This window comes from Aegilops tauschii, chromosome 2 (genome assembly GCF_002575655.3).
Source record: "Aegilops tauschii subsp. strangulata cultivar AL8/78 chromosome 2, Aet v6.0, whole genome shotgun sequence".
Taxonomy (NCBI): Eukaryota; Viridiplantae; Streptophyta; class Magnoliopsida; order Poales; family Poaceae; genus Aegilops; species Aegilops tauschii.
This window is the reverse complement of record NC_053036.3, coordinates 4,247,459-4,275,273: the sequence shown is the minus strand read 5'-3', so window position 1 is coordinate 4,275,273 and position 27,815 is coordinate 4,247,459. Positions and strand designations below refer to the sequence as shown.

At 45.1% G+C, this 27,815-nt stretch overlaps 2 protein-coding genes across 3 annotated transcripts; both read left to right on the top strand.

Annotated features, from left to right (window-relative positions):
- Positions 1-8,917: 8,917 nt before the first annotated feature.
- On the top strand, positions 8,918-14,662 carry LOC120974816 (uncharacterized). 2 transcript variants are annotated; one of them, XM_045233839.2, is made up of 6 exons: positions 8,918-9,469; positions 9,745-9,858; positions 10,277-12,519; positions 12,632-12,951; positions 13,029-13,134; positions 13,206-14,662. In XM_045233839.2, exons 4-6 carry the CDS (start codon positions 12,827-12,829, stop codon positions 13,887-13,889), a joined length of 915 nt encoding a protein of 304 aa, XP_045089774.2. In that variant the 5' UTR covers positions 8,918-9,469; positions 9,745-9,858; positions 10,277-12,519; positions 12,632-12,826; the 3' UTR covers positions 13,890-14,662. The 2 variants fall into 2 exon arrangements, 1 of the variants encoding a protein (XP_045089774.2); XR_012203682.1 differs by lacking the exon at positions 13,206-14,662 and having other exon boundaries at positions 13,029-13,123.
- A 2,402-nt stretch (positions 14,663-17,064) lies between these two features.
- On the top strand, positions 17,065-20,564 carry LOC120974338 (uncharacterized). The gene is made up of 14 exons (XM_040400840.3): positions 17,065-17,364; positions 17,449-17,693; positions 17,785-17,988; positions 18,096-18,188; positions 18,268-18,369; positions 18,450-18,791; positions 18,858-18,926; positions 19,018-19,146; positions 19,268-19,336; positions 19,416-19,490; positions 19,584-19,652; positions 19,751-19,837; positions 19,919-20,155; positions 20,244-20,564. The coding sequence occupies exons 1-14, from the start codon at positions 17,184-17,186 to the stop codon at positions 20,262-20,264; spliced, it is 1,923 nt and encodes a 640-aa protein (XP_040256774.1). The 5' UTR covers positions 17,065-17,183; the 3' UTR covers positions 20,265-20,564.
- Positions 20,565-27,815: the final 7,251 nt, after the last annotated feature.

The window sequence follows — 27,815 nt, the reverse complement described above, 5'->3', positions numbered from 1 at the left end:
CTCCTTTGAGATCTATAACCTGATCGAGCAAAAATTCCGCTATTTCCTCTTGAAGTGCTCGTATGCGCTCCGTTGGTAGGAGCTTCTCCTGCACGTCATGGAACTGTTAAGAAGCAGATCAATATCGATAATCATGTAAAAATTGTGAATAGTGTTCTGTGAAACGTACCCATTACTGTCTATCAGATCTGCTCCTTTCGGATGCCATCATGCGAATGTTCTCGCAAACGTAGAATGCACACACATCACGCCCCGGCGCCTGCTTCAGGGCCTTTACGAGAATTGAATTTAATCGGGTAATAATTAATCAAGCATGATAATTAATTAATGGTATTGAAACAAGAATTAAAGAGATGGTAGCTAGATAGCTGGTACTACTTAATTACTTACCTTGGGTCGATACCAAAACAGCTTTTCTGCCCATTTTCCTGGAGTCACCTTGATGAACTTTGCCCAAGCCCTGCCCGCCGGCAAAGAAAATTAATAAAGGGGTTATTAAATAGTTCATATCAGGAAATGACGAACCTAAATAGGCCGAGATATAGTTAAGAATGATTGAAATTACCTATTGACTATCCCCTTCAAGATGGTGTAGTCACTTTCTTTTTTAAGTAGCGAGTCCTGTACACTTTTCCTTCGTCAACTTTAATGTCTAACAAGATCCACTGGAAACTGCATGCGCACACGTTTGCATGTCTTAATTAAGCGGGCATGTGCACAACACTAATCAACTACCCTAAACCCTATACACTTAATTAATAACATCTAGCTAGGTAGTATGCAAAAACAAAATTTGTAGTACAAGACAGTGTGACTCACAGGAAGTTGTAAGGAAGTAGTATATCTTCATTGGTATTGAGGCGCTTCAAGAACTCTAGCATGCTTTCCTCTAAACTTGCTCAATAACTTGGAATTTTCCATGTGTATTCATTAATGGTATTTGGGTCAATGAACCCAATGCCATAGCGTCCAGATTTTTTCATTTCATACATCTTGATCCTGCATAATACCACAGAAAAGAATATAGTGAGGATAATTACAGGTAATGATTGATCAAAATGATCACCACAGCTAGCTTGAGACTTAAATTACAGAAATTAATCACTTACAGACAATAGCAACTGACGATAGATTTGTCGAGTCCATCTTGATTGAATAACTGAAATAGTTCTGAATACTCAACGGACACAGCTTTCTCATGGAAGTAATGCTCCTCCTTGACATTCATCATGAGGGAATCTCGATTGGAAATCTTGGTAATGTTCATGTACCACTGATGCAATTCATACATTCTCGTTGGGAGGTTCTTGACCTCGTCTGGCTCGACCAAAGGTTGGCCCTGGACATATTTCCGTTTTATTTCCTCCTCTCTAAGCGAAGACATGGGCTCGATATCGAGGAGTTGTCCAACAGTGATATTGAGCATTTCAGCCTGCATTATATGCTCCTCGGTTATTACCACATTGCCCAGCTGGGGAAACGGTTTGCCCACATATATACAGGGCGCGCGTACACTCATGTGTTGCCGGCACAACAAGCGGGGGGATCGATTGCGCCGCCTGTTCTCCCAGCTGGGGAACAGTTTTCCCGCATTTTTTGACAGCTGCTTGTTGGCTCGAGCTCGAGCTCGCTTCTTTCTGTAGTCGTAATCGATGTGCCTTCCTGATTTGGCGCTCATAGTCTGAGTCAACAGGCTTGGGAGCTGGTTTTCTTGCCATATGAATAAAGTGGTCAATAACTTTCTCAGGCACTTTCTCCCTTGGCGGCGGTGCCGGTTTCGGTCCAAAATGGGCATCCACTTGGGCCCGCACTATGGCTTCGTTTTGCTCCTCGGTCATGTCGTAAGGCCTCTGAGGAAGAGGAGCGAGGCTTGGACCATATTTATATCGCTTGTCTCCGCCTGTACCTCCTGTACTACCTCGACTCGTACCGCTACACACCATAGCTGCGGTGTGTCTCTTCTGCGATTGCTGAGGCGGCGGAGACGGCTGACGTGGCTGAGTTGGAGCAGGAGTCTGCTCACGCATTGGTGGACTTGGAGGAGCGGAAGTCTGCTGACACGGTGGCGGACTTCGAGGAGGAGTCGGCTCACGCGTTCGTGGACTTGGAGGAGCAGGAGTCTGCTGACACGGTGGCGGACTTCGAGGACGAGTCGGCTCAAGCGTTCGTGGACTTGGAGGAGCGGGAGTCTGCTGACTCGGTGGCGGACTTCGAGGAGGAGTCGGCTGACGCGGTGTCGGTGGCCTTCGAAAGATGATGCAATCCTTTCTCCCTAGGATGATACGATGTATGGCCTCTCCCAGTGTGTGCTCGTCGTCACCTCTAGGATTATCAAGCTCTAGCCCCGAATATTGGTCCACCACCTCATCAACCAAGACACGAGCATAGCCCGCTGGAATCGCGTTGAATGGATGGTTGCTTCGGTGGGATTTGTAAAAGCAACGGCGTTCGCCACCTTCATGGATATGTTCTTCATTTTGAAGTGTAGCTCACAGTTAGTGTTCTCTATGATGTCATCCACAGGGTATCTATCCAGCAGTGCGTCGCCCGGGGCGGAACCAACGCTGCTTCTCAGCATGGATGGGACGGTGCTATCCAATGCTGGACGATCATCCGCTAGCTGCTCCCACAGCTAAGACCCCCTTTCCTGGCTAAGTGAGTCGATCTGCTGTTGTTGCCGCTGGAATTTGAGTGCCAAGTTCGCGTGCCTTGCTTATAGGCCTTGAAGGCGTTCTACGTCCTGCTTCCTCTGCTCCTCCTCCAGCTTCCTCTTCTTCTCCTCCTCCATCTTCTTTGTTGCATGGAACCTGTAGTCGTCGTTCCATTCCGAAAAGCCCTCATACCAGGGAATAACGCCCTTGCCTCGTGTTCTTCCCGGGTGTTCAGGATTTCCCAGGGCGCGCGTAAGCTCGTCGTCTCTCTGTTGGGCGTGAACACCCCCTTTCGAGCATCTTCTATTGCGTCAAGTAACTTTTGTTCGGCTCCTTTTAGACTTGCCTTCTTCGAAACCAGGCCTGTCTTCGGGTCCAACGCCCCCCCCCCCCCATGCGCATAGAACCAAGTTCTCCACCTGAGGGGCCAGCTGCTAGTAACCGGAGTGACCCCTGCATCCTCCATCTCTTGCTTAGACTTATCCCACTTAGGCATTGCCACCGCGTAGCCACCTGGCCCCAGCCTATGGAACTGTGTATTTTTTTGGGGCATTGGCCTTTTTTTCTCGACCGTTCCTTAGATAATTCTGATTCCTTGAATTTCACGAAAGCGGGCCAGTGTTCTCTTTGCTTCTCCAGTGTTCCCTTGAATCTGGAGTCTTCCTTTCTGCAGCGACGTAGTTGGCCCATACAGTTTTCTTGTGGGTGTTGAATGCAATTGCCATCTTCTTAAGAGCACCGTCCTTGACTTTCTGCACATCTGCATCAGTGGAATAATCTGGTAGGGTGAAATGTTCCATCAGAGATTCCCAAAGCTTTTCATTTGCTCTGTCGTCGACCCAAGTAACATCTGGACGTTTAGTTTTTGGCTCTTTCCATTCTTGAATGGAGATCGGGAGTTGGTCCTTCACAAGAACTCCGCACTGACGAACGAACTTGTTGGCAATGTTCTTAGGCGTGAGGGGTTCGCCACTAGCTTTGATGGAATCGATGTTGTACTTTACACCCTCCTTCAACTTTTTGCCCGGGCCTCGCTTTGTCCTGCTGTCTGTAGAAGCAGATTTGCTCGATCAGGAGGGCTGAAAGAAGAAAGATTGATTCGTTAATATATCTTCAAATAAAAAAACATGTGCTAATCACCAGATGCCTGCTTATATAAATATACCTCGCCGGTAGTCTTAGTTATTTCAAGATCAACATTGTCTGCATCATCATAATCATTGTCTGCATCATCATAATCATAATCATAGTTCATGACTTCATCAGCTCGGTCGTCGAGATCGAATACCTTATCATCACCCTGCCCGGTATTGTTCAGATATTGGGAGCCGTCATCTGCTTCATTCAGATCATCTGGCCTGTTTGGGCTGCGTATGATCTCGAACATGGCCTCTTCTCTCGCTCTGCCGGTATTGTCCGCCATAGCTTTTAACTAATCCAGAAGAAATATAAAACAATTTAGTATTAAAACAATCTCGAATACATCGTCTCGAATAATATAGAATCTCGAGTACATCGTCTCTAATAATATATATAATCTCGAATACATCGTCTCGAATATTATATATCGAATACATCACTGGCTAGGTAGCTAATAAAGATCGAATACTGCAGAAGAATCTAGGCCACTCGCGGTTCCTGGGGCGCGGGCGGTGGACACCCAAAGAGAAGGAACCATCACAGGATCATATCTCCGGTCATCTGCCCAAAGAACCTGCCAGGTATTGGAGAACCTGACATCCGTAGCAGCCATGTAGCGATGGACGTGCTCGTCCTCCTCCCAGACACGGCGACGCACCACCTCCGGCGGGGCCGGCTCCCTCTGCACCGAATGTGGCCCACGCGAATGCCACCAAAGAAGATAAGGGTCGACGACGGGACCCGAGGCCGGGTTCCTCACCGAGCGGTGCGCCCCTCCAGGTAGCACCTCCCAATGCCAGCCCGGCGGAGCCCAGTCCCGGACATGGGTCAGCCGGACGTCGTCGCGAACGGGTCGACGACGAGGATGCGGGCCGGGCATCGTCGAGAACAAATACTATATGCCCGCAAAAAGTAACATTTTTTAAATGATTGGATTGTGATAACTAAAATTCTATATGCAAATTCTAAATTTTTCTATAACTGAAATTATAAGAAACTAAAAAAACATCGATCATCGTCTAACAATTTGACATTAATCTAATTCATCTAGCTAAAACTAATTCTAAAATTTCTAACATTTCTAATATTTCTATAACTAAAAAACAGAAAAATTGCTAACATTTCTATAAATATTTCTATAACTAAAAAACAGAAAAAATTATAACATTTCTATATAACTGACATTTCTAATATTTCTATAACTAAAAATCAGGAAAATTTCTAACACTTCTATAGATATTTCTATAACTAAACAACAAAATTTTTTCTATAACTAAAAAAATAAAAATCAATGTGTGTGTGTGGACACATGGCGGCCGGGGCAGGAGCTCACCGGCGAGGCGAGACGAGGGGGGGCGGCGACGTGGACGGCGACGGGCAGTGACGACGGGGATTGGGACGGGGCGGCGACGACGGGGACGGTGACGGGCAGGGCGGGGACGACGGGGCGGGGCGCGGCGACGGGGATGACGGGGACGGCCGGGCCGACGACGAGGGGCGGCGGCGACGGCGACGGACGACGACGGGGACGGCGACGGGGGCGGCGACGAGGGGCGGCGGCGACGGGGCAGAGGAGAAGAAGCAGAGGGAGAGATGAGAAACTGAATTTTTTGAAGTGTTTTCTTATATAGACCCCCCCTTAGTACCGGTTGGAGCCACCAACCGGTACTAAAGGTCTGTTTTGGCCAGGCGAAGCGGCGGGAAGCGCACCCCCTTTAGTACCGGGTGGTGGTACCAACCGGTACAAAAGACCCATCCTTTAGTACCGATTGGAGCCACGACCTGGTACTAAAGGGGTTGCGCCGGCGCAGGTGCAGTGCGGCAAGTTTAGTTCCACCTCGCTAGCCGAGAGGCGTCCGCACTGGTTTATAAGCCCCAGTGCGGTAGCTATCTCGAGCTCCTCTCCAAAGCAAGCCTACTGGGCCTACCTGTTCTATGCTGCCCTGTGGGCCTACTGGGCCTTTGCGGGCCTGCATCCTGGCCCAATAACATGTTGGGTTTCTAGTCGTATGCAGGCCGCTGTGGCGCAGTAGGCGGGCTTTTTTATTTTCTTATTTTTTTTGCTTTACTTATTTTTGTTTTATTTATTTTTGAGTTGTTTTTTGCTGTATTTAGAGTTTCTTTGTGAATATTTTTGCTTTAGGTACAAAAAATTACAAACTTTCTGTTAGTGCCGGTAGTTTTCAAATTTGAATAGTTTAAATTTTGAATTATTTGATATTTGTGTGAATAACTTAACTTTGACAATAGATTTTTCAGTGATTCTTTTTTCTTATGTTTAATATTAGTGTGTTTTATCATTATATTCAATTTGGTAATGCTTAGGTTATTTAAAGAATGAAATGCCTTTGTAACAAATGAGTTTTCGTCCGAAACCCTGATACTTCGAAATAGATTGTCCATTTTGTACACGAAGTGCATCCAGTTTTTGCGGTAACCCTCTCTACTTTTTTGCACATGCTATGTGGGTGAAATTATGATACCATGCCAACTTTCAACCTTTTCTGAGTTCATTTGAAGTGCTTTTCAATTTCAGGGTCATTTAGCTGAAAAAATCAGTAAATGCATGAAAGAATTTGTTTGCCCATAAAATTTCTTCGCGTTTCAAGTGCCAAAACACATAACTACCCTAACTATTATAGAGATTCCCTCCTGGGTGTGAAACACGGAAGAAAGTGATGATAGTGAAGCCGATCACATCCCAGATCTTTGAGTGTGAAACTTTTTCTTCGCGTGTGGCCCTTTGCGCTGTAGCCATGGAAAATTTTCATCATTTAACTGGATGCTCAGGTCAATATTCACTGTGAATGGAGCAATTTCATCAAACTTCTCATAATCTTCTAACATGTCTGTCTTGTCATCCACTCCCACGATGTTTCTCTTCCCAGAAAGAACTATGTGGCGTTTTGGCTCATCGTATGATGCATTCGCTTCCTTATCTTTTCTTTTTCTCGGCTTGGTAGACATGTCCTTCACATAGAAAACCTGTGCCACATCATTGGCTAGGACGAATGGTTCGTCTGCATATGCAAGATTGTTGAGATCCACTGTTGTCATTCCGTACTGCGGGTCTTCCGTTACCCCGGCTCGTGTCATATTGACCCATTTGCACCGAAACAAAGGGACCTTCAAACCACCTCCATAGTTAAGTTCCCATATGTCCTCTATGCAACCATAATATGTTTCCTTTCCCGTCTTGGTTGTTGCATCATAGCGGACACCACTGTTTTGGTTGGTGCTCTTCTTATCTTGGGCGATCGTGTAAAATGTATTACCATTTATCTCGTACCCTTTGTAAGTCATTATATTCGAAGATGGTAACTGGGACAGCGAGTACAAGTCATCTTCAATAGAGGCGTCATGCATGGTACGTGTCTGCAACCAGCCGGCGAAACTCCTGGTTTGTTCACGTGTAATCCAGTCATCAGACCGCTCCGGGTGTTTGGAGCGTAGAAAATTCTTGTGTTCGTCCATATACGGAGCCACCAAGGCGGAATTCTGTAGAACTGTGTAGTGTGCTTCAGTGAGAGAATGTCCGTCCATACATATTATTTGATCCCCTCCTAGCGTGCCTTTTCCATCCAGTCTGCCCTTATGCCGCGATTCAGGAACACCAATCGGCTTAAGGTCAGGAATAAAGTCAATACAAAACTCAATGACCTCCTCATTTTCATGGCCCTTGGAGATGCTTCCTTCTGGCCTAGCACGGTTATGAACATATTTCTTTAAGACTCCCATGAACCTCTCAAAGGGGAACATATTGTGTAGAAATACAGGACCCAAAGCGTTAATCTCTTCGCATAGGTGAACTAGGACGTGCGTCATGATGTTGAAGAAGGATAGTGGGAACACCAACTCGAAACTGACAAGACATTGCACCAAATCATTCTCTAACCTTGGTATGATTTCTGGATCGATTACCTTCTGAGAGATTGCATTGAGGAATGCACATAGCTTCACAATGGCTAATCGAACGTTATCCGGTAGAAGCCCCCTCAATGCAACCAGAAACAGTTGCGTCATAATCACGTGGCAGTCATGAGATTTTAGGTTCTGGAACTTTTTCTCTGCCATGTTTATTATTCCCTTTATATTCGACGAGAAGCCAGACGGTACCTTAATACTGAGTAGGCATTCAAAGAAGATTTCCATCTCTTCTTTGGTAAGAGCGTAGCTGGCATGACCCTGATGTATGCCGTATTTTCCATGCATACGTTGCTGGTCCTCCCGTGCCTCAGGTGTATCTTTTGTCTTCCCATACATGCCCAAGAAGCCAAGCAGGGTCACGCAAAGATTCTTCGTCACGTGCATCACGTCGATTGCGGAGCGGATCTCTAGGTCTTTCCAATAGGGCAGGTCCCAAAATATAGATTTCTTCTTCCACATGGGTGCGCGTCCGTCAGCGTCATTCGGAACAGGTTGTCCGCCAGGACCCTTTCTAAAGACTACCTTCGAATCCTTGACCATATCATGTACATCAGCACCAGTACGGTGGCGAGGCTTCGTCCGGTGATCCGCCTCACCTTTGAAATGCTTGCCTTTCTTTCTTATGGGATGCCTGCTCGGAAGAAATCGACGATGTCCCAGGTACACATTCTTCCTACAATTCTCCAAATATATACTGTCGGTATCATCCAAACAGTGCGTGCATGCGCGGTATCCCTTGTTTGTCTGTCCTGAAAGGTTACTGAGAGCAGGCCAATCATTGATGGTCACGAACAGCAACGCCTTTAGGTCAAATTCTTCCCCCATGTGCTAATCCCACGCACGTACACCTGTTCCATTCCACAGTTGTAAGAGTTCTTCAACTAATGGCCTTAAGTACACATCAATGTCGTTGCCGGGTTGCTTAGGGCCTTCGATGAGCACTGGCATCATAATGAACTTCCGCTTCATGCACAACCAAGGAGGAAGGTTATACAAACATAAAGTCACAGGCCAGGTGCTATGCACTACAAGGATACCCCATATAAAGCAACACATATTCTACATCGTTTTGACTATTGGTTGCAAAATTTACAGTAGATACGCATATAAGCGGTGTAACATATGCGTTGCAGACTTGTAGCTCGTGACCCTGTCATGGTGCAACAGATCTTATATGTTGTCGTGTATTGGTTGCAAATTGTATCCATTATAAGACTGTAAATAAACACAATTAAAACTAGAAAATTAATAACTAAGCACAAAAAGGAATCAATTAGACCCGCCGGTACACATAATGAATGTGGCATTTTTTTTAGGGATATGTGGCGTGAAACTCTGTGCTAACCGTGCGAGCAAAACCAAATCACGCCAAGTCCACCACCATTATTCTCTGATCTAGATTGATATTTTCCTTCAAGTCCGGATCGATCTAGGTCTACTACCACACAAATCAATCATCCAATCTCCTCTCGCTGAGCGCAAAGCCTTGAAGGCGGACGGAGAGGGGAGCGGGCGGAAAGGCGGCGACGGAGTGCGGAGTAGCGGGAAGGCGGCAACGGACAGGGGAGCGGCGGCTTTGCGGACAGCACATAAAGGAGAAGCAGCAAGGCCGCAGTAGGAGGGCTGGAAGTCGTCTGCTAGCGTCCCCTGCTCCTCCGGCGGCCACTCCGCCCTGCCCGCTGCCGGCACGCTGCTCCTCCGGCCGCCCATCTTCTCCCTCGCCGTATAGGACGGCGAGACTGACCTCTGAGGTAGCCCTCTCTCCTTCCCTTCTCTCATCCAGTCAACTTATTAGTGGGCACCTCGAGACATGGCCGTGGGATGTAGGGTGATTTGGTAGATGACGAAGGGGATGGATTTCAGAGCTGTACAGTACCACCTGGGCTATGTTCAGTTGTTTGGAATACCCTTGCTGTTCAGACCTGGGCTATGTTATTTGGGCAATTGTATGTCATATGTTTAGAATATTTTTTTCTTTTAGTGAATTGTTAGATCAAAGGATTCAGATTGTACAATATGGTTTCAGGTGTTTGGGACTAGCTGAACTTTGGCAGCTGCAGCTGGTGTTGTATCAAGATGAAAATTCAGTTCGTCAACAATTGAATTGGACTATTTGAACTTGCTGTCGTACGTACAAGAGGTGAAGGCTAGTTATACAATTTACTGCTTGTGATGTACTATTTGTTCACAGATTCTACCTAGCTGTACTATGTGTTCACAAATTTACTGTCATTCTGAGTTGTTGGATGTCAAGTCCACCAGTGTTAATTAGGACATAGTGTACAATCTGGTTGCCTGTAGCATGAACCAAAGATATATTCAGATGATTTCACTAGTTTTGTAGCCTAAATAACTTGCAATCATGTTTGCCTATAACCTGCAGTTTATGAACTAGAAACAAGTATACATTTCTTATATATATTGTTGAAAAATGATATAATTGTGAATTTCTGTTGTAGAACGTTAGGAACTTAAATCGTAAATCAGATATTCACAAGCTAAGCTTTTGCAATTCTTTCATGGTTACAACTGCAATAATATTTGTTATTTTTATGCAGTGTGCAATGGATTTAGAATCCACCAAATTACTATTGCGATTTCCAAGAGAAAGTACACAATACTCAGCTGGTGTAGATGAATTTCTGGAGTTTGCATATAAAGATATACCAGCTGATACAATGATCCGATGTCCATGTGAAGATTGTGTTCACACTGAAGTACTATCAAGGGATGAAGTCCGTGGCCATTTGATGTGGAATGGAATGCTTCAGAGCTATGACAAATGGGTTTTTCACGGTGAGTCTTCATCCGATCACAATGATGATCAACAACCACAACCTGAAACTGAAGGAAATGCTAATATGCATGAAATGATTATGGATTCAATTAGGAAAATATATGATGGTGATGTGCCTATGAGTGATAGTACAGATTTTTCAAATCCACTTCCAGATGGAGCAACTGAAGAAGCAGAGGCATTGTACAAATTAATTCAAGATTCGGAGAAGCCTTTGTGGCCAGGATGTGAATTGTCTCAGCTTTCCTTACTTGCGCTTTTGTTCAATACAAAATCCATGAACAAATGGTCTGATAAGTCATTTGGAGATCTACTTAATATTCTGCACATGGCTATTCCAAATGGAAAAGCTCTGCCCCAAATTTTTTACGAGGCCAAGAAGATCATATCGAAGTTTGGATTAGGATATCAGAAAATTCATGTCTGCCCAAATAACTGTCAGTTGTTCTGGAAAGAGACAGAAAATGATGATTTTTGCTCTAAATGCAAGGCTACGCCAATGAAAGAAAGAGAGCTACGCCAATGAAAGTTAACTAAAAAGGAAAGAAAGAGAGCTACGCCAATGAAAGTTCTGAGATACTTTCCAATCAAAGAGTGGCTGAAAAGGATATTCATGTGCAAAGAAACAGCAACTCTAGCTCGATGGCATGATGAAGGGCGCACCAAGCAGCATGGAGTGATACGTCATCCAGCAGATTCCGAGGCATGGAAGAAATTTGATGAGAAGCATGGATTTGCAGATGATTGTCGTAATATTCGGTTTGCCATAGCAACAGATGGATTTAATCCATATGGGATGCTGAGCAATAAATATAGTTGTTGGCCAGTTGTGCTAGTCATGTATAACCTGCCTCCATGGCTATGCATGAAGAAATCTTATCTTTCATTGTCTTTGATTATTCCTGGACCTAAGAGCCCTGGTGATAAGATTCATGTTTTTATGCAACCTCTTTTAGAAGATCTAAGAGATCTTTTTGTGAATGGGATGACAACCTATGATGCATCCGAACAGAAAACATTTAAACTCAGAGCGGCTGTCTTGTGGACCATAAATGACTTCCCAGCATTAGGAATGCTTGCTTCATATATGGTGCATGGAGATTATGCATGTCCACCTTGTGGTGCAAATGTATGGACCAAGCGCTTCAAGTATGGCAAGAAAGCTTGTTTTATGGGTCACCGCCGATTTTTGCCACCTGATCATGAATTTCGTAATGATGCTTCTGCTTTTGATGGAACAACTGAGAATAGAACAGAGCCTATAACCTATTATGGTCGTTCCGTATTAGATGCCATAGCTGCATGTGGAGATTTTAGTACCTCAAAAACTTACAAAGGAAAAAGTAGTCTATTCACATTACCATATTGGGACAGTAATCTACTTCGACATAATCTGGATGTGATGCATATAGAGAAGAATGTGTGTGATAATATTTTTGGCACACTTCTCAATTTGGATGGGAAGTCAAAAGATAATGTACAGGCTCGTCAAGATCTTGAAGATATGAATATTAGAGGGGAGCTCCATCCACAAAAAAAACCTTCAGGCAAGTATTACTTGCCACCAGCTATCTTTACCATGTCTAAGGAAGAAAAGCAATTATTCTGCAAAGTTATTCATGGTATAAAAGTTCCTGATGGATATTGTGGAAATATATCGAAGTGTGTGAATTTTACTGAAAGAAAAATTAGTGGCCTCAAAACACATGATTGTCATGTCCTATTACATCAATTTCTGCCAATTGCTGCGAGAGGTATTCTTCCAGATGATGTTACATCAGTATTATTTGAACTGTCATCATATTTTCGAGGCATATGTTCAAAAGTTCTTCATGTTGATGAGCTTGACCGTTTGGAAGAAAGAATCAAACTTACACTCTGCAAAATGGAGATGATATTTCCTCCTGGTTTTTTCACTGTTATGGTGCACTTAGTTGTCCATTTAGCAAGTGAATGTAAAATAGCAGGACCAGTTACTTATCGGTGGATGTACTTCATAGAAAGGTAATTTATTGAATATACATTGATAACTTATTACAATCTTTCTCTCATAAATTTATTACAATCTTCTTTTTGCATATACATTTATAACTTATTGGATATATATGTGCTATAGGTATCTTGGTGAGCTAAAGTCCTTTGTTCGGAACAAAGCTCGTCCAGAGGGTTCAATTGCAGAATCATTTTTATCGGATGAGTGCATGACATTTTGTTCAAGATACTACAGGGTTTCTCCACCAAGCATAACCAACCATCAAGGAATGATGACAACCCAGAGGACTCTGAATTGTCAATATTTTCACAACAATCTATGTTGTTTCCTCCAGTAGGGAAACCATTGGGAAGACCAATGGCATACACTTTAACGGATAAGGAGGCAACACAGGCCCACAGATATGTGTTGTTCAACTGTGATGCTGTGAAGCCATATTTGGAGTAAATGTCATGCCACTACCTCTTCATTTGTTAATTAATAAGTTTTAAACTAAAATAGTGGTCTTTGTATTTTGTAGAGAACATGGGGCTTATTTGAGAAGGAAGAATCGCAAGAAGCGCATAGATCCAAGGACCTATGAGAAGATGCAGCATGAACAATTTCCTGAATGGCTCAAGGATCATGTAAGTACAATGATTCAATTTATTTAGAATTAGAATGTAGCTTATGCACTCTATTATTGGTGTTCCTATAGGTGATGCAGTTGGAGAGGGAGAAAGGTAGTGACAACATCAGTGAGGAAATTAGATGGTTGGCCCGTGGTCCACTTGAGGTTGCAACGAAACATAGAGCATTCAATATTCAAGGATACAGATTTAAGCCGAAGCGTTACGACAAAGTAACTCAAAATAGTGGAGTTGTTGTTACAGCAAAAACGTCAAGCTACTCTTCTGCACGTGATAAAAATCCTATTCTTGGAAATGTCATGTATTTTGGTAGGATTGTGGACATAATTGAGTTAGACTATTTCCGAAAATTTTCGGTGGTGCTATTTAAATGTGAATGGGTTGATGCTACCGAAGGAAAAGGTATGCAAATAGATAAGTATGGGTGTAGACTTGTGAATTTCTCTAGTCTAACTCACACTGGTAAAAAGGCAGAGGATGAACCTTTTGTATTTGCCAATCAAGTTGACCAAGTATTCTACGTGGATGACCATCTTTATCCAGGATGGTTAATTGTTTTGAAGATGATGCCTCGAGATAATTTTGATATGGGTGAAGAATGGAATGATGTGGAAACAGAACCTTATCATGTCAGTAAATTCTTTCAGCTTTTTGATACTGCCCATCAGAAACAAAATTGGATGAGAAGGGATATAGAGGGAGAAACTGTAGATGCTCCTATAGTGTCAAGTGATGACACAGTACCTGAATAAAGGTGAGGTTCCAATGTGATTCTGTTATTTACATTCTTAGTATCATTGCTGCAACTTATGTCATTCTGGACATGAAACTTACCACTATTGCTTCTGAATGCAGGTTTGATGGATAATCAAAAAGTCACCTATCTGAATATGTGGAGCCTAGTTGAGGTGACGAATTCATTAGTGTTATTGCTATTTTTTCTTTAATGTTTATGTACTTCATAATTCAGACAAGAATATTTGTAGGTGTGACAGGCCTAAAGTGTCAATACTTGATCCCAAATATGTTGGTTCCACGAACAGCATAAAGGTGTTAGATAGGCTGGTTCCACGAACTCGATCAATACATTGGTGTTGGTTGTCTTCTTTCCAATACATGATGAGTTGCAGTATCTATAAAGTGTGAGTTGCATAATGTTTTTGGTTCACAAAACAGAGTGAGAAAGAGAAAAAGAGAGAAACAGAGAGTGACCGAGGCAGAAATAATTTTCAGATGTATATTACTCCCTCATATATAGATACATCGATTTCATATGTAGCGCGCGACCAGTAATTCTGATGCAGGTTTGGCGTGAGGCGTAGGGCCAGGTTGGAATTTCAGCAGCGCTGTTTTTTTTACAAAATTTCATACTTTATTATAATATATTAATGATATTAAAACACACATATACAATTAAGTATGCACGCTCAAATTCCCTTGAACCGGCATCAAACTTGGGGGAGGTTTGTGGGTGTCCGAACCCGTGCTAATATACGTGGTCCCTACCATAGCGCGTACAGCGCCACTGTCGGTCTCATCAACCGATCACGCGCTTGTTTTCGCCAAGCACGCCTCCGAGCATGCGCCTACCGTAGATCGAGCCACAGGTTGTCGTCGTGTCGTCTCTTTGTACCGCTGCGTCGCCGCCCCAAGGTCCTCCCGCGGGCTGCCCCGACTCGCTACTTCGACACCGACCACCCCGACTTGACATCGACCACGGCGTTCTTTGCATCACTACTTCGACACCACTACACCCATGACTAACCCGGCGCCTCCTTGCGCCCGCGGCTCCATGGCGACTTCCTCGATAGCGGCCACCCCAACTCGACATCGACCACGGCGTTCTTCGCATGGCTACCTCGACCACGGCTACACCACCCTACGCTCACGACTATCTCGACAAACGGCACAAAGGGCTACCGCCTTGCTTGAGCAATCTCGTCAGTTTCCACTCGAGCCACGACTTCCGTGATGCATCGACCGTTATGACTGTGGGGTGGATGTCCGTCGGTTTATCTTCGGATTCTTCTCCAATGTCACCATATGCGCCGCTACCGTTGTGACCGCGCGGGGGGTGGGGTGGGGGGGGGATGTTGAGTATCGTGATTAGATGGGAAACATAGGATAGACTAAGAAGTGTTCTGGTTTGTCTTGTACTCCAAGTAGATCATGTACTCCTATATATACACCCACGAGGCTCAAGCAATAAATATCAATTCCACCAATCTCCCTCTACCCTTCTGACAGTAGGATCTCCAAGATGGTCCCACTGCTGCCATTTGCCGCCCTGTCGGTGCCCGCTCGCTGTGAAGTAGGAGCCATACCTGGCGCTCACGAACGCACGCAGGTGAATTGTGCATTACCTTCGACACGGCGGCTGGAAACCGAGAATGTCGCCGCAGTGTCCTGGCAGTGGGAAAATCAGTTGACCGGCGCAACACGCAACAACGTGTCGTGCTCGAGATGTCAGACGTCTCGCCGGACTGGGTCCTCACAAACGCCGTGCTGGTGGAGGCCTATGCGCCGCCTCGAGGAGAGGGGCGGGCGGAACGGGGCAACGTTTGCGGCCGACACTGGCCTGTGGGCGACGGGGGAGGAAGCTGAGGGGTTACACCCACGCGGCAGGTCGGCCAATCATCACGTTTTGACTAATAGAAAACATTATTAGTTCACCTATTTTGCATTGAATTTGTACAAACATAAAAGAAGCACGTTGTGTTTGGCACAAATATATGTGCAAGCGCCTGTCAAGGGCCAAATGATAATAAAAAATATTATAATTTTTTCGCTTCAAATTTGTAGTCCGTTGTTCTTTTTCTTTTTTTGATTTCGCACCAATTTTTCCGTTTCCCTCTATTCTCTCCCGCCAAGAGCCACTAATTCTAGTCAGAAGGAAATAAGTACGCGCGCTTCATTAACATCAGCTCTCGCGAGGAGGTAACTACGCCACCAAAATCGGAAACCTCCTCCCCCCCCCATATCAACGCAGTTCCCTTCCTCGTCTTGTACGAAGGATCCCTTCTTGAGCAGATCGATCGTGGCCTGCCCTCCCTCCTGAGTCTCATAGCTCGCCCTGCCGATTCCACCATTGAGGCTGAGGGCACCAGAGGCGTGTCTTGTTCAACATCTGGGCGGTAAGCAGATCAATTCCCACACCTGATTCATAGAAACATAAGGTAAATTCTGGTATGACTTGAAGATTTTGCCTCCTCCCCCCCTTCTTGGTTCAGATCTGTCCCTTCTATCCTTTCTAATTACTCTTCTCTTGAGTGAATTTGATACTGCACACCAACTGTTTGATAGTTGTCCTCTGTTATTGGTTTAGAATTTTGGGGAGCCTTCAGATAGAGTTGGTTGCTTCTGGTAACTATTGGGGTGTCAGGTGCGGACGCGTGCAATATTTCAATCTTGTTCTGCACCATTACTACCTTGGTGACTTCAATCTCTTCATAGACTTTTCTTTATGGAACTCCAATTCTGAATATCATGTTCTTGTTGGGTAGTATAGTTGGGTTAGTTCTTATGAGTATCAGACCATGATCTGCGGCCCCCAATAATTTGAATGTTGATTTTTTATGAATACCAGAACATGATGTGCAGCAGCACAATTAACAGTCCAGTCTGGAAACGACACACTTGTTCTGAAAATAAATGTTAGTGACTTGAGAATAACATATCATCAGCCTAGCTATATTGGTTGTGCATGAACCAAACCTCCTTAACAGAAAAGAGAATGAACGTGGGTGTCCTTGATCTTCTCATCCTCTTACTATCCGTGGATAGTGTTATACCTGAACATGTGTGCCCCCTCCCCCTAGCAAACACCAACTTAAGCACCATATACCACATCAAGTACAATGTGGTCTGACTTATTTTGTTGAAAGCAGGGGTAGTAATTACTTGATAATATGATTGTTTGAGCTGAAATCTGAATTAATCGTCTTCACATCTATTGGGATGACTGTCATAAGGTCGAGTAGGACCACAAAATATTGTCTTTTGCAAAAATTATTTAAACTTTTGGTCATTTTAATGTTGCAGCAGATATGTCACGGACAAGAATTAACGTTGTTGAATCTAATGAAGAATATATGATGGAAGAACAGATCGAACATCATAATTCTGCTGCAAAAGATGTCGAATCATCCGATGTCCATGAAAGAACTACTAATGATGAAGAAGGCTTCACAGATTGTGATGACGCTAGAGTGGATGAAAACGAAGATGGTAAGTTTGTTTCTCATTACTTACCATTTGCAATATATGATTATTCTTCATTGTAACATATAATTCATGGTTCTATATATTCAGCTGAAAATGCAGAAACAAAAGAGCGTAAGAAGAGGAAGCTGAAATACATTTGGAACCTTCCAAAAGGGAAAAGGATAATGGTTCGCTGCAATGAGATAGATCAGCCAATTGGAAAAGAGGCTAAACATCTTGGGGATTTTCTTGGCTCAGTTGCAAGGAATGGATCATTGTGTTGCTTGAGCTACAAGGACTGGAGAATGCTAAAAACTAAAACAAATGTAAAGGCTATACTAGATCAAGTGAAGGTAAAATTTAATCCATTGAATATCCTTTACTAGCTTGTTCTATGTTGCCTTACATTACACTCACCCTATTTATGTTGTAATTGTTTTGTAGATGAGGTTCCTTTACCCTCCTCGCATGGAAAAATATATATTGAAGGTAATTGGAGATAGATGGAGGCAACATAAGTCCGATCTGAAAGCAATGTATTTTGAAGAGAAAAAAAGCACCGAAGCCAATTACAATAATAAACCAAAATCCGTGACTCCGGATCAGTGGAGATCTCTAGTTAATCATTGGACAACCCAGAAAGCGAAGGTACTTAAAAGAATTCCATTTTCAACTTTCCTTGTTGGTCTTTATATATTTCTGTGTAGATACGATGAAAGATCTGCACATAATTGCTTTGATTTATTCTTTGGTAGGGGATTAGTGCTAAAAATAGAAATAATTGTTCAATGAGGAAGTCTACACATACTAGTGGGACAAAAAGTTTCCCTCGTAAGAGGGAAGAAATGGTAAAGTATACTAACTTCATGCATTGCTCTTCCATTCATGTTTTCTAATGTAATTCATGTTTACATTACATATCAACAGAAAGATGCAGATCCTGAAAAGAAGTACCCTCATAGGGCTCACTTGTTCATGCACACGCACAAGCCAAAAACTTGCAAGAACAAAATCATTAATGCTCATGTGGTACATTTACAACTCTCAACCATTCGTATTTGAATTTGATATTATATATATTCTTATATTCGCATTGTTCCTGTATTTAGGAAGAGTTGAAAGATATTATGGACAAGAACCCTGAATTAGCAGATAACAGCGGTGGAAAGACTGCATGGAAAGGAGATGCGTTGAACAAAGTATTAGGGGATGACAAGCCTGGCCATGTACATGGTTTGGGACTAGTTCCAAACCCAAAAAAACTTTTTGATGTTTCCACTTCACGTGTATTCCAGAATACACATTTTACTTCGGTGGAGGATACACCAAATGAAGATATGCTAGCTTTTAGAGTTGAAATGGAAAAACTATACCAAGTAAATAAAAATCAGGATGCTAAAATTATGGAACTAGAGGAGAAGCTGAGAAGAATGGAAAGACAACCAAATCAGGTAAATTTCTAACAAATGTAAGCTTCATTTATTTTGTGGACTAACCTTTCCGTATTCCTATCATAGGAAATTTCAGATCCCATGGCTACAATTGGGCTTGAACCTTCGGTTGATGGACACAACTCAAACAGAAAAGTTTGTATCTTGTCAAAGTACACAATAAAATTCCTCAAATTTGACTCCAGAAATTATTTCTCATTTGATATTTATGTTATGCTATCTGTAGAGAGTGCTTGCTCCTCCGGTTGATGGACTCCAACTTGTTAAAAAACGATCAAATAATTTACAGAACAAGCCAAGTGGATCAAACAATGCAGATTTGCAACCATCAAACAAGAATTATGTTTCAGATAAGGTTTGTCTACTTAAATACTCTTTACAACCTGTCATTGCTGAGTTTTAAGTTGTTGTGCTTGCACTTTTTGCAATTGCATATAAAATACCCAAAAACTTGATGTGTGATCATTTTATCCTAGAACAAAGAAACTATGGTTCATAATGGTGGCAGTGCACGACAACTAGAAAAATGCTCTACTACACACAAGGTATCAACATAGTCCCATATACTAAGTTATGATCAAACTATAGTGCTCCCATGTTTATGTCTTTACTTGTTGCTATCAGAATGTTGTCCAGAACCAAGAAACTCCTCATAATTTCAGTGCTCAGCAAGGGGAAATAAATTCTGCTACACATAAGGTATATTTCCATTACCATATACAATATGTTCAAAATATATTGCTCCGATGGTTATGTATGTACTGGTCATCTTGCTATCGGAATGTTGTTCAGAACAAAGAAACTTCTCTTGAGAATGTTAGTGCACGTCAGGGAGATAAAAATTCTGCTGCAAACAAACGGGTATCTTTTCAAAATCACATACACATATCTGTTCAAACTATAATGCTAGCTTGTTTATTTGTTTATGACTTCTTCTTTGCTATGATACTGTTGTCGAGACCAAAAAAACAACAAAAGGTGCCAATGCAAGCAGTAAGAGTGCTCAAAGTGGTTCGCTGAGCTGGTTGGGTGCCAGTGAATTACCTGTAAGAGTGCTCATTCATTTCAGATGTTCCTTTGTTTTCTTTCTATTTTTCTCATATGGTTACTTTGATTTTCTCTAACAGGCAGGAACTGAAGTATTCTTGAAGAGCCTGAAAAACCATAACAAGGATGTAGCTCTTGCTACAATTGTAAGTTGTGATCCAAACTTTAAACTTGATGGTGATGAAATTAGGAATGAATTCTGGGCGGTGCATGTTGATATGGCACTTGTGAAAACTGAAAATTTGGTACGGAGTCGCAAAAACTGCACTACTCTCGGCAATGCAGAAAAAACAAAGATTGCATGGCCCTCAACCTTTGTACGTGACTAATATCTTGCCTCTATTACTACTTGCATCATGTCAATGCATTGTGTGTTAACAGTTCATTTTTTTTTCTTGTTTGTAGATTCAAAAGATAAATGGATGAGTATATGGGTGGGTGGCAAGTGTACTGCAATGATGATGTTGATATTCTGCTTCATGATGGCGACGATGATGGATGCTTTCAGTTTTAGTTATGTTCTCGGGATGATGTTCCTGTTGGATGTTGTTCCTCGATTAAGTTTTAGTTAAGTTGTTGGGAAGTTGAATGCTTTGGTTTAAGTTTCACTGTCAAGAAAGTAGTTAGATTATGCATCACGTTTGGATGATGTTTCTCTTGTAATATCCACTATTGTAATCCAACAATTTTATCTCATATATGATATATGATTTCTTCCTGTTGTCAGTATATTCTCTTGTTTTTCCTTCACTTCAAATACACAATTACATGGAGCATTGATTACATAATAATAATAATAATAATAATAATAATAATAATAATAATAATAATAATAATAATAATAATAATAATCACACTAAATTTGTGCCAACACTTGAAGCGTTGGAAATTCTTCGTTGCCAAGTAATGGGATTTTGATTCTTGTACATTAACCACCAACATATAAAACTGTTGTAGAAGTCCCGTTTATCTGTTGTAGTCTTGCAACGGTTTCTTTTACCAACGGCAATATAAGCGTTGCATTATGCGCTAGCAACACTGGATAAGGCAACGCATCTTAAACCGTTGGTAAAGACACTAACAACGCATATATGGGCTTTTAGATACGGAAAAAAGCGTTGTTATAGCGGGGGTCTTGTTGTAGTGATGGTTGCTGCTCTGCTCCCCAAAAGGATTAATGCCATCTGCACTTAGACCAAACCATACGTTCCTTGCGTCATCTGCAAACTCCTTCCCGTACTTTCTCTCGATTTTTCTCCACTGCGACCCGTCAGCGGGTACTCTCAACTTTCCGTCTTTCTTACGGTCTTCTCTGTGCCATCGCATCGCCTTGGCATGCTCTTTGTTTTGGAACAAACGTTTCAACCGTGGTATTATAGGAGCATACCACATCACCTTGGCAGGAATCTTCTTCCTGGGGCTCTCGCCCTCGACATCACCAGGGTCATCGTGGCTGATCTTATAACGCAATGCACCGCATACCGGGCAAGCGTTCAAATCCTCGTACTCACCGCGGTAGAGGATGCAGTCATTAGGGCATGCATGTATCTTCTACACCTCTAACCCTAGAGGGCAGACAGCCTTCTTTGCTTCATACGTATTCTCGGGCAATTCGTTGTCCTTTGGAAGCATATTATTTATCATTACCAGCAACTTTCCAGATCCCTTGTCAGATACACCATTCTCTGCCTTCCATTGCAGCAATTCCAGTGTGGTGCCCAACTTTTTCTTGTCAGCTTCGCAATTCGGGTACAACAATTTCTTGTGATCCTCTAACATGCGCTGCAACTTCGTCTTCTCCAAATCACTTGCGCAGTTTCTCTTTGCATCGGCAATGGCCCGACCTAGATCATCAGCGGGCTCATCTGATGCCTCTTCTTCAGCTTCTTCCCGCATTGCCGGCTCAGCTTCTTCCCCCATTGTTGTATCATCGTATTCAGGGAACCCATGGCCAGGATAGCTGTCGTCGTCCTCTTCTTCTTCATTGTCTTCCATCATAACCCCTCTTTCTCCGTGCTTAGTCCAAACATTATAGTGGGGCATGAAACCGGACTTAAATAGGTGGACGTGAATGGTTCTCGACGTAGAGTAATTTTGATCATTCTTACAGACAGCACATGGACAAGGCATAAAACCATCCGCCCGCGTGTTTGCCTCAGCCGCAAGCAGAAAAGTATGCACGCCATTAATGAACTCGGGAGAGCATCGGTCATCATACATCCATTGTCGGCTCATCTTCATTACACAACACCGAAAAGACCAAATTAATACAAGTTCATACATAAAGTACATACATATATAGTTCATACAACACTTAAATGCAACAAACAAATAACTCTCTAGCTAAAGCATTTAAATGCAACAACAAATGCGATCAAGATCACAACTAAGGTAACAATTGATCCAACAGCATAATGATACCAAGCCTCACTATCAATGGCATATTTTCTAATCTTTCTAATCTTCAAGCGCATTTTCTTCATCTTGATCTTGTGATCATCGACGACATCGGCAACATGCAACTCCAATTCCATCTTCTCCCCCTCAATTATTTTCAATTTTTCTTTCAAATACTCATTTTCTCTTTCAACTAAATTTAACCGCTCGACAATAGGGTCGGTTGCAATTGCCGGTTCACATACCTCCTAAATAAAAATATCTATGTCAACTTGATGGGCATAATTTGTCATAAACACGAAATGCACAACTAGTTTTAAAAGAGAATATACCACATCCGAATCATAACAAGGACGAGGGCCGACGGGGACGGATATCAAAACCATGGCACTATGTATAACAAACAACATATGGGTAAGATAATTATACGAGTAACTATATATCCAAATCACACAAACATGAATTTGGTAATGTAAAACATTCATGAACAAGAGGCTCACCACAAGCTAGGTGGTGCCGACGACGGGACGGTGCGGGCGATCGACGGTGGTTACGACGGAGATATAGAAGGCACTAAGTAAACCACACCTACATATGCAAACTAATTAAGTGTTATTTTTGACCTCAAATTGCATATAAATCAAATACTAGCAAATATAATTCCTCCCAAATTACTAAACTCACAAATTAATCACTATACAAAGCATTGCAAGAGCTTATCTAGCAATGAGAGATGAAAGGACAAAGTTGCTAACCTTTGTGATCATTTGAATGGATGGGGGCCTTCAAATCTTGACAAATTTTGGGCAAAATGTGTGATGAGCTCGAGAGGAGGAGGGGAAGAACAGAGAGGAGAGGGGAAAGGGGAAGAACAGAGCGAGCTCGGGTGGACGGAGGGTTTATGTAGGACGACCTTTAGCACCGTGTTACGAACCGGTGCTAAAGGTGCTGGAGGGGCCCCAGACTGACAACATCCTGCCACCACTCACTTTAGTACCGGTTGGTGGCACGAACCGGTACTAAAGGTTCGCCACGAACCGGTACTAATGAGAGCGGTCGGCTAGCCGTTGGAACCGGCACTAATGGACACATTAGTGTCGGCTCAAAATCGAACCGGCACTAATGTGCTTCACATTTGACCCTTTTTCTACTAGTGCATACACTCTGGTTCATCCCCAAAGCAGTGGATTCTGATCGAATCTGGCTGAATCTAGTCGAATCCAGCCGAATCAGATCGAGTCGGGTCTAATGTACGGGCCACAATCTAATCTAACACACTTAGAACTACCCTAAGAACCCTAAGTACGAAGCAGAGGCAGATTTGAGAGCTTACAGTGGGGGTTGCCGGTGTAGCGTACGCCAGCCGTGGTGAAAACCCTGGTGGGTAGAGGGGTGCTGCCGCCACTGATGGAGAGGACCCGGCCATTCCGAGGGCCGTGGTCGCGCACCTCGTCCTGTGCCAGCTCGAAGATGACGCGGCATCCTAGAGCTCCCCTCTCCTTGCACCAGACGCAAACGAGAAAACCCTCTTATGGGGTTAAAAATACCCCCATGAGAGGGGCCTGCAAAGGACGGCACAGGCGGGTATTGGATCCCCCCCAGGTTCAAGCCGATGGAGAGGACAACCGGCTCCGATGACGGAGCCGGAGCGACCGGCGCCGGCGTTGCATTGGCCCGATGCAGCGACATGGTGCGGAAAGGGGAGGGAGCTTGCAGTGCCGCCGCCAGATCTACTCCGGCTGCAGAGAGGCCGGCAATCGACCTCTTTTGGATGGGATTGATGCCGGCGATGACCGGAGTGGGTGGGGCTTGGCGAGATGGCGGCGTGGCCATTGGAAAAACCGAACGGGCGGTGAGGTGAGAGAGAGGGAGTGCGTGTGAACTGGCAAGGGAGGTGACGAAGGGGGCATGGGGACTTATGAGCCATCGTGTCATCTCCCGCGCGTCCTCAGGCGTGCACGTGCTCGCCACGCGTGGCTAGAGCGAGCCTGGCTTGCAAAAAATGGCCGATTCAACCGTTCCTCCAGAGCCTGGCCCTGGCTGCTTTGAGGTTCGTGTAGGCCATGAATTGGATGCGGCCCAGGCAACCAAATAGGCCAAATTCTTTCCGCGCGGGCCTGGCCTGACCGAATGCACAGAACCAAACACGTCCTGTGTGACAACGAGAAGCTACATATCCAAAATCTCCTCTTACTGCTGCATCTCAGGAATTATATTATTGTGCACGAGAAGCCCGATTGTTGTGTTGGTCGACTTGTTACAGACAGAGCTATGTACTGTCTTGCTGTACATGGATGGGATGGGAGTGCATCACTCACCTTGATGTGCAAAGGAAAGAAACCAGCCTTTATGCTGAGTTCGGTTCAGGAAGGCCATCAGGAGCCGTGTAACAATGCCAACCCATCGTCATATGCAGGGATAAATCATGGCCATGGCTAGCCCAAGGTCAATAATGATGCCGCTTTTGGAGCGGCAGGTGTGGGTGCCATGCTGGCAGTGTTTTCGATATCAGAATCAAAAGCGTGTGAGAGTTGTATGGCTTCTTTTTCTGGAAAAGGAGGTTAAAACCCCGCCTCTGCATTAATTAATGCAGATAGCTATCTTTATTAATTTTTCAACAAACTTCTGACAAGAACATATATCAAACCATCCGAAGCCATCACTCACACCTACAAACTCGATAATGTGGAGTGCTCTTATTCCTCGTATCTAAAACCGGTGTCGTCACCGATCCCATTCACAGAACGTATCGAAACCAGCAACCGGTGCAGCAGACCTAAAGTGTATACCACATGCACAAATTTTAGATGTCGCCATCATCGTCGAACCGCTGACCCATCTTCAAGAGAGAGATCCGTATCATCCTTGCTAGTCCGGCCATCCGACGGCGTCACCACGACGCCCAACGGCACCACTACCCTGCGCTCATGCATCCAGATGGGAAGACTGTAGAAGATCTGTCATGCGTAGCACCTGTCGAATAGGCATGACACATGTAGCACCTGTCGGCCAAGCATGACTTGGCATCTCCACGGAAGCTCCGTGCAAGACGAAGCCGCTCCACATCCTGCCTCTATCTTCCGACGCTGCTCCACAAACGATGCTCCCAAGAGAGAAACGACACCGCAGTGCTGCCATCGTCCGATCTGGAAGATCAGATCCTAGGGTTTCCCTCAAAGCACCACGAGTGAGTCAACAGTAGTTACACGATGAAGCTTTCATCAAGGTAACTGCGCAGAACACCGCTATCGCCCGCCGTCGGCTCAGTTTTCACCGGCAAATATGTCTCCCGACTCGTAGGGACTAGATGTCGGATCTGGAGATCCGACCACCCAGCCCCAGGCCGACCACCTCCGACGGAGCAGATGGCCACCACCGCCAATCCCAGGGCCACACCGCATGGCCAGTCACCCCCCGCCGCCGCCTTGAGCCGCCGCTGAGCCCTGCACTCGTCTGTCGCCGCTGCCTGGATAAGCCACCGCCAAGCACGAGGGGCTTTGACCCGAAGGCTCCGACCAGCGGCGAAGGTATGGGAGGGCGGGAAGGAGGGGAGGGGTGGGAGGTGCGCACCGCCGCCCGGGTCGCCCGCGGGGGGTGGGGGCGATGGGGCGACTCGGATCTTTTTAAAATGGGAGATAGTTATCATGTGTTTGCGCGGGCCATGTGTGTGGAGTGTGTGGGTTATCTAATGTGCTACTGTTGGCACGGTGATGCATTGGTGATGAGATAGAACTTTGAATCCGAGCCGCCCCTTCTCTGAGCTCTCCTCCACGATGCATTGGTGATGAGATAGAACTTTCAATCCCACCCGCCCCTTCTCCGAGCTCTCCTCCCATTCTTCCCTATCTTCTTCCAAATTTCTTGTTATCCGTGTGTGTGTTGATCTGATGCTCCCTAATCGTAGGTTTGGTCAACGGTTAGTATCATAGTTCATTGGGGTTTAGTGTGGAAATCTTCGATGGCGGCACGGCCTGGTGTTCATGGTCTTAGGAGTTTCTACATGCTTTTATGGACGTTTTCTTCTTCGGGGCAGCGATTTGCTTCGCAAATTACGGCTTTCGGCATCTCCTCGCCTGCATCGACGACTTTCCGGCAGCTAATTTCATAATCTAGGCAGAGGCCCAGAGGCGGCATTGAGCTATGCTCACGGCATGTCACCGGTAAATGCAGGGGGAAGAAGACTGCAGCACTTCCATCTTGTATTCACTTCGCGGCACATTTACTTTGATGAGAATTTTTTCTCCATTTTCAGTAGGTACCTCCGTCGGCTCCTTCATCACCGATGGCCATCGGTGGCCCCTCACCGGCCCCATGCCACGCTACGCTGACGGGCTGCTCTCGGCACGCCTCCTGGCTTTGAGGCATGGCACGCTGCAGCAGATGTCGCCCAATCCGTGTTAGGTTGATCTCTCCACCAATGGGCCCAACGGCTCATTGGGCCCTTGATCCACGCCCTGATCGGGGGCATCCAGCCCAAGCAAGGCTGGTGGGCCCCTGTCGCATAGTGCTATAAAGAGGAGGTGGGGACCAGGGGCACGGGGTATGAGGTTCGTCACCGCCACTGTTCCCCACTCCTAACCCTATCCGATCCAGAGGGAGGCACTGAAGCGATGGGAAGCTCCACCGCTGCCACTGCCCACACATTACTACCGCCGCCATCCACCATGGCCACCCATCGGGCTCCTCAATCCAAGGAAAAGGTAAAGACTACCATGAATCTTTAACCCTAACCGATTAGAGATTACAACAATGGTATCAGCCATGTTTCAGTTGAGGATTTCGGTGCAAATCAAAGAACTATCCCCTCCCATAAGAACCCTGAAGTTACAGGGCAAAGAAATCACCGGAGAGGGCCTCGTGCTCGCTGGCAAAGTGCGCCGCCGCAAGGCCGCGCCGTTCCTCTCGATCCCCACACGCATCGGCAAGCCGAGGTGCGGGGAAGAAGAACACAGCCTCCCCAAGGGGGCAAAAGGGCACCACCACCGCACCGCTTAACGGCGGCGCGCTCTCCCACCGGAGCTCGCGCACACCGGCAAGGGGGACAGAAGGGGCACCGCTGCTTCACGCCGTCGTTGTCCTCAGTGACACAGAGAGGAGATGCGGGTGGTGGAGAAACAGAAAAGAAGAGGGAAAGAAAGGCTCGCGGCACGGTGGCCGTCGCCGACGATTGCGAGCGGCGCGGTGGCCCGGCGACCTGGACAGAGACCGTGGTCGCGAGCGATAAGGATGAAAGAAAAGAAGAAAACAAAAGGGGAAAAGGAAAGGAAAGGGCTCGCGCCGGCACGGTGGTGCGTTGCCGTCGCCGGCGGCCGGCGAGGCCCGAAACCCTCGACGAGGGAGAGACGAAGGCGAGCGGCGCGCGAGGGGAGGAACAGGTTCGGTCGGGGGGATCGACCTTGTTTTCCTCCAGCGAAATGCGCGCGTAGCCGTCGGATCAACTTGAATGGCCGAGATTGAAACCCTAGCTCATGCCAGGCTTTTTGGGCCGAAAGAGCTGAGAGGCTGGCAGTGGCGAGCTGGGCCGCTGGACCGTGGCCAGCCACAGCGGGCGCGTGCGCCGCGCTCTGGGCCGAGACCGGG

What these genes read in the sequence shown, in the direction of transcription:
- LOC120974816 (XM_045233839.2), top strand. Translation starts at nt 12,827, where the DNA reads ATGTTGTTTCCTCCAGTAGGGAAACCATTGGGAAGACCAATGGCATAC. An exon ending in GCTGTGAAGCCATATTTGGA is followed by an intron (nt 12,952 to 13,028) that starts GTAAATGTCATG and finishes TGTATTTTGTAG; the next exon opens with AGAACATGGGGCTTATTTGA. An exon ending in CTGAATGGCTCAAGGATCAT is followed by an intron (nt 13,135 to 13,205) that starts GTAAGTACAATG and finishes GTGTTCCTATAG; the next exon opens with GTGATGCAGTTGGAGAGGGA.
- LOC120974338 (XM_040400840.3), top strand. Translation starts at nt 17,184, where the DNA reads ATGTCACGGACAAGAATTAACGTTGTTGAATCTAATGAAGAATATATG. An exon ending in CTCGTAAGAGGGAAGAAATG is followed by an intron (nt 18,189 to 18,267) that starts GTAAAGTATACT and finishes ACATATCAACAG; the next exon opens with AAAGATGCAGATCCTGAAAA. An exon ending in TAAATTCTGCTACACATAAG is followed by an intron (nt 19,491 to 19,583) that starts GTATATTTCCAT and finishes AATGTTGTTCAG; the next exon opens with AACAAAGAAACTTCTCTTGA.